We start from the raw sequence: 12,416 nt of genomic DNA on the forward strand, positions 1-12,416 counted from the left end.
TAATTGAAGTGTTTATTTGAAGTTGTATTAAACTATAACACGTGATGATAAAAACTTAGTATGGTCATTGTTTCAGGGAAACCAACACTCGCAGATAAGTGGTTAGTTAGTTTGTTTTTTAATTTCGTCAAAACTACGAGAACTACGTGCGCTATCCGTCCCTAATTTAGCAATGTAAGTTTATAGGAAAGGGAGCTAGCCATCACCAACCACCGCCAACTCTTGGGCTACTCTTTTACCAATTTAACGCCCTCACGGCTGAAAAGGTGAGCGTGTTTAGTGCTACAGTGATTCGAATGCGCGACCCTCATATTACGACGCAAAAGCCTTAACCAAGCGGTTAGTCTATTCTGTTGCCTTATAAAATCACATTAATATATAAATAGAAATAATGTAATAAGAGGACTAAAAAATTGTGTTGTTGCTGCAAAATAGCAAGAACCAAGAAATATGAAAAATGTTTCAACTATGGTTCTTAATGTGACAGTTATTAACCATGTTTCTTAATGTGACAGTTATTAACCATGGTTCTTAATGTGACGGTTATTTACCATGGTTCTTAATGTGACAGTTATTAACCATGGTTCTTAATGTGACGGTTATTTACCATTGTTCTTAATGTGACAGTTATTAACCATGGTTCTTAATGTGACAGTTATTAACCATGGTTCTTAATGTGACAGTTATTAACCATGGTTCTTAATGTGACGGTTATTTACCATTGTTCTTAATGTGACAGTTATTAACCATGGTTCTTAATGTGACGGTTATTTACCATGGTTCTTAATGTGACAGTTATTAACCATGGTTCTTAATGTGACAGTTATTTTAAGCACTATTTTCTCTATTTTGATTAGACTCTTTTATAAAAGAGTTTTTCTTTATCATGTATGCTTTTACTTACAAACTTACTTTCGTGACTAAGCACAAATAAACCGAAACAGTTTCGTAATCAATATATTACATGTTTGTGAACAAATAGAAAGAAGTTTTAAATTCCAGTAGTTTTCATGTTTTGACAATCGTATGGTTTTACAATGCAAAACGCTGGCATTAAAAACTAAATTATTTGAGCGTTATAGTTGAAAATGTTGAACTGATGTTATAATATTTAATTAAAAATAAAAACGTCAAAAATTATAGCGGTACAGAAACTGAATACGTTATGATAAAATGATTTTAGAGTCTCAACACGCGTTACAGTCCATGTAATTAAGTTCAATAATCACCTCTCAGACGACTGAGAATCTTGATAATAGATTTACAACATAATGTTTTACATTACTAAAGGCTCAGTCGTAATGCTGTCATTTCAAAAGCAAACAACTCGTCTCTGTTGTTTCCTACCCTACAAGAACGACGGTTTTATAGCGTCCGTTGGAACAGTTCGATTGCACAGAAATTCACAGATGCTACGTGCAGCAGCTTTGCCATCGTCGTATGGAGTAGCATAATTACCCATTTATTCTCCTGTTGCTTGAGATATGCGATATATTGTGGAAGTAACTTATTTACATGTGAAATGTGTTGTCTTCCGTACTGAGATCTTTTTCTATTACGTTGCATATTGTTGCCTGGGGAAGGGAACAGCTTGGACCACTGAGCTATATGTTTGTGGATTCTCACCTGTTACAAGACATCACACGGATAAGGTACGGCTTTCTGGATGGTCCTGGATTCACAAGCTGATCCACATTTCTTAGAGTATTTTTAACTACAAGTGATATCTCCATCTTGGAACCTCTAAATTTCAAATATGAACATATGTATACGATTTGATTGCATAAATATATTTCATTGAAAGGGGTATGTAACAGCGTGTAAATTCAGCTACGTAGATTTCGAAAAAGTGTTCATTTTTTTTTCTATCATGTAAGGTTCTTCTTCAAATCGGGAAGAAAAAAACTCTTACTTAGATCAAATTTAGCACAAATTTAACAGAATATGTTTTGGTCATTTACAAAACCTCTTGTTGCCATAGCGACGAACAAATAATATTGAAAACAAAAAATAACGTTAAAGTGCACTCACAAACAAATACCATCCAGAAATGATAGGTCATGCGGTCTGTCAATCATCTAATATACTAGCGATGTGTTTTTCATGCGTTCTAGAACGATCGATAAGACTTTCACGTCTCGATTGGTCTAAAGAAACCAAATATATTGGTTGTCAACATTTTGAGCCTAACAAAATGTGACCCAATTTCAATGAAAGTGATTAACTTATGATGCTTTGTTAAAAATCGGCACCTGATGGAGAAAAATAGACATCATTTTAAGTGTCAGCGTACAGAAATTACTGTACAACATGCAAAATACTTGAAGGCAATAAAACCATCGTAGGCCAGTGCAATCGATTAATTTTCTTTGGCATCGCGCTACAAATGAAACACTAAACAATGTCACAGTGTTGTTATAGTATATTTTATTCCACCGCGACTTAATATCTGCCGTGATTGTCACGTGATTTACTGATTTGCATATTCAAAATCAGTTTAATACAACATACCCGACCCTTCAAAGTTTTCATCAGGAAATGCTCACTTGTTTATTCCACAGTGTAAATGGAAATATAGAAACAGAATAACGGAGCAGTAATTACAGCAGAGGGTCAATAAATCTTCACGCAAATGATGGTTGAGCAGATCGATTGGAACAATTCATGGGAGGACTACACTTTCTAATATTTGTTTTCTCTATGTACTTTAAGTACTTCTGTACTTTTACGCTCGTAAATAATATTTTTAAAAACTTATTTCTTTTTAGCGAATCTTTGCATTACGCGCCTTACATGGATTTTGCAGTAAACCTTCTTGACTTTAGGCCAGGCTTTCACGCAGTCGTAAGCTTCTGGCCATCTTCAAATACTCTACGATGTATGCGTTTGTTTGTTTTTCAGCTGTTCTTTACGACTGTCAAGATCATATCAGTTTCAAGTGACATATCTCAGTATATCTTCCTGGAATGAAGTTGTGGCGATAAAGCTTCATTTTGTCTCACGTTTTGTCTCACCTCATGTGTCTTTGATTTAGCTTGAAAAGAGTTCTTAAAATAGTTTAGTGAAACAGTAAAATAGGTAGCATTTCATAATGTACAAACCAAACAATCCTAAGTATTGTATTATAGTTTGTTTTTGGTTTTTTCTCGTCGTCTACTTTGTGGTATAAGCTTTTCATTGTTATTAGTCTTATTATCTGTAACCATAGAAACTTGATGTAGCTATTTGAATATATAATCGAATATCTGATAAATGAACACATTTGTTGCGTTTTGGGAAAGTTTGTAGTTTAAATTTTGTTATATTAGCATTGTTTTGAACGCATTTATAAAAGTATTAGATTAAGTTTTGTTCAAGTTAACCAAATTACGATGAGCAAAACTTTTACGAAATACTTATAATAATATATTCTGCTGATAATTTGGTAAGTAAATTTCCATTAAAAACATAAATACTAAAGAATATTTTACAATGAAAAATACAACTTCATTGATTGAGATAGGAATAACATCTTTCTTGAATTCTTGATGACGAGAAACCCACTTGAAATAAAAATGTATCTCAGAACTGCTGGTATGGGTATTAACACTTTTACTGATACGAAGAGAACAACGTTTAGACCTTCCTAAGTCATCTTACCAATAAGATACCCATACCAACCAAACTGAGATACATAAGTCTTAAATATTTCTATGCTTGGAAAGAAAATATCAAATAAATCAACTTTTATTTTAAAAAACTTCTGTGTTGATGTTATTATTTCTATTACAGCTTGATATGTGACTGTTTGTCCTGTATAGTTGTCATAGTGAACAAAGGATGTCGTTCTTAATACGCCTGTACAGAAACTATAAACTCTCAAAACAAATATTTTGATAAAAAGTATGGTTTAATATTCCGAATTATAGTGAGCTTCTTCTCGGCAGAAACTGTAGTTCTTTTCCCAAAAATATTTTTTGAGTTCAAGTTATAGCTTTTTAAATAAATTGATAAAATGCGGTAATCGTAATTTTATATGTTTGATAAGACACGGTTTAATGAGATAAAAAGGCAGACGGTCAACATCTAAAGTGAAAATCTAGAAGTAGTTTTAAATCTTAAGAAGAAGGTTAATAAAAGGTAGTTACAATAGTCTTAAAATACTTGTGGGTGAATTGAGTTTATTGAAACTATAGGAAACACCAGGCATTAAAGGAATTTCAAACATTTTCTTAACAGTAGTAATATTAAACGTTAATTGGCATAAAATATATTGATATTGGGATGATTACCGTGTCTTTCAAGATAAACATTAATAATATACATGTAAAGTAAGGTTCATCAAAACAAAGATGTTCATCTTATTGAAATAAAAGAACAAGATTAAAACATGGTTTCTAATTCCAGCTTTATTAGTAATTAACTAATAATATATAATACTGGCCTTGTTAACGTTTGTTGTTGTTTTACAAGGAAAAGCAGAAAGATGAGGAGAGAATATTAGATGGAATTGAAACATATACTGGACTGAAGAGTTATCTAATATTAATATTGAGCAGTGTTCTTGTGACCCAAAAGTTTTGTGGAATTAGAAATTGATACCTAATACCAAAATATTTTCCAGTCTCTGAACAGTAAAAAGAAATTATACTCATTAACCTTAAATAACCTATACCTGATGAAGAATAATGAGAAGGACTTTTTTCTATTTCCACTGTATAGTATTTAGTCCAGTAAAAATTAATGTTAATTTAAATCATCTAACGGTTAAAACTTGAAACAAATGATCAGTGATGTTGAAAAATAAGTACAATGTACCTTTATAAAACAATATGATTGTTCCAATATTGAAATGCTTATTATGAAAATTCCATAAAATGTTAGATAATTAAGAATTTGTGTCTACTCTGCACTCCCTCACTAATACAGCTGTAAGTCTGCGTATTTATAACGCTAAGATCAGGGGTTCGATTCCCCTTAGTGGCCTCGCCAGATAGCCGGATGTGGCTTTTCTATAAGAAAACACATACACTGTATATTTGTAATATATATACAGAGACCGAAGGTTAAATAAATAATATTTTAGTTTGGTGATTTTATCCATTGGTCAACTCCTATAGGACAAAATTATGTATTACAAAAACATGTAGCTTAAAAAAATTAATTAAAGACGAATATACAAACCATATAAACTGAGCGCTTTCGAGTTGTGAACGGTCCTTAACGGATTAGATATTATTTGTAACCATAAGTTCCAGGTATCGAATTTTCGAGGTTTGAAATTAACAGTTGCTAATCTAACGATAATTCTGGAAAGTGTTACTGGTTCAGTTTGTAAAAAGGTGGAACCTTTATTTTTAGTGTAGTTCTCATCAGTTAAAGTGAATGACTTGAAAAAAGTTTTAAGATGCCCTTTTTATTGTAAATGTCATTTCTAGTTAAAACAAAAATTGGTCATAAACCATTATTTTTTAGCTATTGTTTGTTTTGGAATTACGCACAAAGCTACTCGAGGGCTATCTGTGCTAGCCGTCCCTAATTTAGCAGTGTAAGACTAGAGGGAAGGCAGCTAGTCATCACCACCCACCGCCAACTCTTGGGCTACTTTTTTACCAACGAATAGGGGGATTGACCGTCACATTATACACCCCCACGGTTGGGAGGACGAGCATGTTTAGCGAGACGCGGGCGCTAAATAAATATGCTATATTTATCAATTATATTTTAAAAACGTGAAAGCCCTCAACAGAACTATGTAAGACTGTTCGCCTGGCAAAAAATAAAATGTCGGTTATTCTAAAAATAACTATCAACTGGGAAAACATGCCATCTTACGTAGCGTTACTAAACCCGAAAAAAGTTTAAAATTATTGTAAAAATGACTACTTTTACTGAAATAACAAACAAGCAATGTTTTAATTATCATGACGCAGGAAAATAAATCGATGCGAACAAATATTAACTTTAGCTGCTTTAGTTATTTGAAAGACGGCACTACACTGATTTTTAATAAATTCTATTTCGAAGTACTGGAATATGTTAAAAGATGTCACTGTTGAAAACTCTTTATCATGTGTTGAGTAAAAAATAGAGAACAGTTCCCAGCATGGTCAAGTGGTTAAGGTACTCGACAAATGTGATCCCATTGAGAGTCGCAAGTTCGAATCCCCGTCACACCAAATATGCTCGTCCTTTCAACCGTGGGAGCTTTATAAAGTTACGATCAATCGTACTATTAGTTGGTAAAAGAGTAGCTCAAGAGTTGGCGGTGTCTGGTGATGACTAGATGCCTTCCCTCTAGTCTTACACTGCTAAATCAGGGAAGCTATCGCAGATAACCCTCATGTATCTTCGCGCGAATCAAAACAAACCAAACCAATCCCAATGAAACACAACGTATTATATTTGATTTTATCTCTAGGAAACATAATATTTAAATTAGTTATCCACTCCTTGTAATCTATGCATACCAAACGAAAATCTCTTCTGAGTTTCAGATGATTGTCTTTATTTTCTCTCGAGAAAATAACGACATTCCCTAATTCAAACTTTCTTGATAACAAAAAATTTCCATTGTATATACAGTTACGACAAAAAGTATTCGTACCCCTGTGTCGTGAGTACTTTTTCCTCATAATTTAAAAAGTATCACGATTATGATAATGAAAGTATAGTATTTTATAAATACTATACAACACACATCTACATAAATTTTTATGCAAATTAAACGATAAATAAACTGTTTATAAACAAATAACCAAACATAAGAGGGGCAGAAAGTGTTCGTGCGTCTAATTTAATGGTCAGTTGTGTAGCCTTTCAAGTGAATTTCTTGACACAATCTCTCCTCATAGCTCTCCATGATCGTTTGACAGTACTCGACTGGTATTTTTTCCATTCTTCTTTACAGAAGTCCTTCAATTCTTACAAGTTTTTCGGATGACGCTGATGAACCCTGGTCTTTTTTCAACTGGGTTGAGATCAGGTGACTGCGATGGTCACTTCAGAACGCTTATATGGTTTTTCTGCAACCAGGATTGTACATATTTCGATGTGTGCTTATGATCATAGTTGTGCTGGAAGATCCAACGACGTCCAAGCCGCAAGTTTTTCACGATTCCGTTGACGCGGTGAAGGCTCCCTACACCAGAAGAGCTAAAGAAATCCCATAGCATGATCGAGCCACCTTCGTGTTTAACTGTAGGGACGATGTTCTTTGGAAGATTTCGTTTCCCCTTCTTACGGAAAATATTGCGAACATCATTGTGGCCGAAAAGCTCGATTTTAGTCTCGTCTGACCGAAGAGTACTTTTTCAATAGGTAAAGGATTTATCTACATGTTTTCTTGCATACCTCAATCGTGCTTCTAAATGAACAGGCTTTAAATATGGATTTCTACGAGGACGGCATGTTTTGAACCCAAAAGAGCATAACATGTTCGTAACTGTAGAGGTGCTTACTTCAACCCCAGTTTCCCCTACCAGTTTCTGTATGTCACTACGTGTTAAACGAGGGTTCCTACTAACTTCTCTGAGAACCTTCCTCTTGGTACTCTCTGGAATTTTGGTGGGGCGTCCGGAACGAGGGAGGATAGCAGTTGATCCTGTAAGCTTAAACTTAGCAATTATGGTTTGAACAGCAGATTTCGGCACATTAAGTTGTGTAAAAATACCGGAAAGAGACACACAAGACTTGTATTTTACAATAATTCGTTTTTTTAAATCACTGGACAGTTGTTTCCTGTTCACAATGATGACCAAGCAGATAATGACGGAGACGGCGCTAAATTGCCGGAACTAAATTTTTTGCTGGCTGAATTCCAATAATTATGAACCAAGTGTCTAGTTCTGGAATGGTATCATGTAGTTTATTCACCAAATTAAACAAAATGTTTACGGAAATATCAGTTTTTTCACACGTTCTGAAATGTACGAACACTTTCTGCTCCTCCTATTTTTGGTTATTTGTTTATAAACAGTTTATTTGTCGTTTAATTTACATAAAAATTTATGTAGACGTGTGTTAGTATAATATTTATAATATTTCATACGTCTATTAGCCTACTCGTGATACTTTTGAAGTTATAAGCAATAAACCACTCGGTGATTGACCGTCACATTATTTAGTACCCACCGCTGAAAGGGCGAGCATGTTTAGAGTTATGAAGATTCGAACCTTCGACTCTCAGATTATGAGAGTCTTAACCACCTGGCCATGCCGGGCCAACCTTCTCGTGATTTCCTTATCTTTGAACATATCTTTTATAAGACTGAAAGAGAGAAGAAATGTTTTATCTCCAACAGAACTTATAGTACTGTATAATTGACCTGTTCATGATTTTTGTTACTTTAGAGCAAAACGTTTTTCTTTTCTTTCCTTGTTTTAAGACTTAAGGGAAGAATACTTTAGGCTCTCTAGGGAAAATTTATAGAACTATGTAGGTTGTGACTTGGTTGTACTTTTTGTTATTTTAGAACGTATCTTTGGCAAAGACTGGAGGGAAGAATACGTTGTACTCTTCAGTGACAGCACTCTCATGTGGTTCAAAGACAAGGGAAAAATGGAACCAGAAGGAAGTGTCATCATTAAAAACGCACCTGACCTAATGGCCTATGGTCATTTCACGGCTCGAGTCCCCAAAAAACCTATCCTCCCAAATGGATTCAAAACTTCTCAGCTGATAGCGTTTGGAACCAGAGAAAAAGATACGGTCTATTGGTTTCTCTGTGAAAGCGAAGAAAATGTAATGTGAGTACCTGGAAGTTGAGTTCATTGCAATTATTCACTATGTTCGTACCACTAGTCGTCCATAATCATATGATTGATTCAGGACTTGGAGCTAAAACACCAAAATTATGTATTTAAAATGATTTTACTGTTCAACTAAATTTAATCAAAATGAATTACCTTAAAGCGCCTTTTAAATATTGAAATTTCATATTTCCCACACATGAAAGCACACGTTTTCTACCAAGTCAGTAGTTTCTCACCTGAACGTTGGAAATTGTCTGCCACACGTGACTATTAACACATCTTATTATCCATTATTGGACGAATTACTTGTATATTTGGTTTGTTATTTAGATGAATTACTTGAAGATTTGGTTTGTTATTTAGACGAATTACTTTTAGATTTGGTTTGTTATTTAGACAAATTACTTCTAGATTTAGTTCGTTATTTAAAACACAGGAAAGGTATTCTCCACTGTCTATCTCGCTATTAGAAAAGGACTAAAAATCTTTTAAATCAGTATTTGTTGAGCTTTCATCACTGTCACCTTCCATATTATAAGATTTCTATAACAAGATTATTTCTTCCAAAAGCTAGAAAATTCGAACATTTGAAACTGTAGATTATAATGTTTATAACATGAACTGAAGTTACTCATATCTAAAATGAATTTAAACGATTTATATACGTAAAATAACAATTTTTCCTTTTTATTTTACCTTGTGCTTTGCAGTTTTAACCTCTTCATTGCTTTGATAAAACAACTGACTTAATTTCTATTGTGACTTTATTAGACAAAGAAATAAAAACTCTTAAAAATACGATTTTCAACATATTACACATATAGATATGTGACCATTAATTTTACCTTTCAAAGGAAATTCTGTGACTAACACTACGTTTGTTAATATTGTTATCTGTTGGAAATTGGTAACCAACATTACATTTGATAATATTGTCCCTTGTTGAAAACCGATGACTAACCTTAGATTTCATAACGTTGTCACCTGTTGAAAACTAGTGACTAGGCCATGCATGGCCAGGTGGGTTAAGGCGTGCGTGCGACTCATCATCTGAGGGTCGCGGGTTCGCATCCCCGTCGCGCCAAACATGCTCGCCTTTTCGGCCGTGGGAGCGTTATAATGTGACAGTCAATTCCACTATTCGTTGGTAAAAGAGTAGCCCAAGAGTTGGCGGTGGGTGGTGATGACTAGCTGCCTTCCTTCTAGTCTTATACTGCTAAATTAGGGACGGCTAGCGCAGATAGCCCTCGAGTAGCTTTGCGCGAAATTAAAAAAGCAAACAAACTAGTGACTAATATTATGTTCGTTAATGTTGTTAATCTGTTAAAAACCAGTGACTAACATTCCATTTTTGTTGGTGTTGTTACCTGTTAAAACCCAGTGGCTAACATTACATTTTTACTGGAATAAATTGTTTATCATAAAGTTACTCATTGTGAATATAAAGGAAACTAAAGATAAAGTTGAACGTCTGTTTACTTTAGTTCTCCCTCTATCAGAGCGCGAAGTGAACATTTAATTAACGTCCCAAGTCCATCAAGGACCAAACGTGTTGTGGGAAGGGGGAGGAAGAGACACACGAGTTACTAAACTTAATTGAATCTCACATTTTTACCTTCATGATAGGCATGTTGGTACAGATGTGTGAGTTGATAGGAATGCCGTTATAGATGTGCGGGTTGACTCTCCTGACACAAAAATTTATAACTAGTATAATAGTAATTATTGTTCTCCAGTTTTCAAAAAGCATACGCACCATAACAACTGTGGTTGTATCGAATAACTTATATAAATAGTGTTGCGATCACTGCTGTATTTGTATTCCAGCTAGCCTGAAGGGCTCTGGAGTGAGCGAAATGTGAGGATATGATAAATATGTGGTTGAAATACTATTATTATACACTCTTCTAATTCATGAAAATCTGTAAGATTATATTAAGAATGTAGGCTTAAAAATGAATTAAGCCTAATACTATCACACAAAAATGCTTTTCTTTAAACATTTATGTATTTTGGTTTATCAACACACGTCATCCGGTGGGTCGGCGATAAGTACACAGTTACAATGCCAGAAACGTGGTTCAATTGCCCGCGGTAAACAAATCTCAGGTAACTAACTTACGCTAAAATAAACAAACAAACATGGTATTTTTAAATGATTAAGAATAAAAAACTATTACTACACATTATTTTCAAAAATACACATGCACAATCTGGTAGAAGTCACTGGTAATATTTAGCGCTTCTAGACAAATATCGGTGAAAAACTACACAAAATACGCTCCAACGCTTTACACAACTATGTACAATGGTACGCGTTAAGGACTAGGCCTTTTAAGATATCTCGATTACATATAAAAGTATTAACACGTGTGTCATAGGGCAGAGGATAGCGGAACGTTTATTGAACAGCCACTGCAAAATCAAGAATCATTTCGAATATTTGACAATTCATATAGTTAACGTGTATTATGTGTAATTAAAATATGATAAATGTTTAGTTCTTGACATACACATATAGGATAGTACATGGCTGTGTAAAGAGTTGCAGCGCATTTTGTTTTGTTTTACCTTCCTTTAAAACTCTATAACGAAGGAAATAATGTTTAGGTGATAGACAATTACGAATGTCTTGCATTTATGAAAAAAAGTTCAGAAAAAAAACAACCTTTATATTCCAGTTAATTACAATATGTAACAAATTTTTTACTTTTTCTTGTTCCTGGGCAGAAAGTGTTATTTCCCAATTTCTTATGCCTAAAGTAAATGTAAAATACCTATTTTCTCCTCAAACTTTGCTTTTGTGACCTGGGTAATGAAATTTTAAAGTTTATCCAGAACATTTCAGATACATTCAGTGCTGAGAATAGAGAATTTTCTCGAACTTAAAAAAATTTCAAGAACATTCTAGAATGTTGTAGAACCTACGAGAATTTTCAAAAACCTTTTAGAATTTTCTGGAACTTTCTATAGTAATATGTATACAGGGGCTCACCACTTCAGTTTAGTTCTAGCTGCTTACGTGAACACAAAAACATATCTGATTTTATCAAAGATGCCATCAAGAAGCTGTACCTGTTCCCCAGATATATTCTGCTATGTATGTGGCCAATTTATCAAGACAAGAGCGAAAAATTATTCGGTGACAGCATCTGCTAAAGTGTGTGAAGTCTACAAAACATATTTCGACATGCCTTTTGAGGATCAAGACAAACTCTGGGCACCTAATTTTACCTGAGAACACTGTAAAAAACTCTAGAAGGTAAAACGGACTATTTTTGCTTGCTTGAATAGTCAGATTTTATATTATACAAATTTTAGACCTTTTAAAATTTAAATATATTTTTTATTTCCAATAGTATAGAGAAAATATCACACATAAAAAATTTTGCATGAAACTCTTACACTTTAGTTGTGGATGAAATAAATTTATTCCTCACAATAACAATTTTATTTTGCTCTTTTGCAGGATAGTACAGAGGGGAAAAGAGAGCCATGAAGTTTGCTGTTCCAAGAATTTAGCGTGAATCCACTGACCAGTCAAACAATTGCTACTTCTGCATGGTGGACCCTTCCAAACGTCGGACTGGCAAGAATGCATCTGCTATCATGATCGGGGCCTTCAATAATCTATCGCTTCAGTGTCACACTGCCTTGAGCCTGTACTCACTCCGCCAGAGAGA

The 12,416-nt window shown here is 34.0% G+C and overlaps 1 protein-coding gene across 1 annotated transcript in view; it reads left to right on the forward strand.

Moving 5' to 3' along the window:
* LOC143252221 (uncharacterized) overlaps nt 1-12,416 on the forward strand; it is a 64,062-nt gene that overhangs the window by 37,547 nt on the left and 14,099 nt on the right. Inside the window, exon 3 of the mRNA XM_076504068.1 lies at nt 8,454-8,727. Coding sequence (XP_076360183.1) covers nt 8,454-8,727 — 274 coding nt within the window. The remainder of the gene's footprint in view (nt 1-8,453; nt 8,728-12,416) is intronic.

Source organism: Tachypleus tridentatus, chromosome 1 (genome assembly GCF_004210375.1).
Source record: "Tachypleus tridentatus isolate NWPU-2018 chromosome 1, ASM421037v1, whole genome shotgun sequence".
Lineage (NCBI taxonomy): Eukaryota > Metazoa > Arthropoda > Merostomata > Xiphosura > Limulidae > Tachypleus > Tachypleus tridentatus.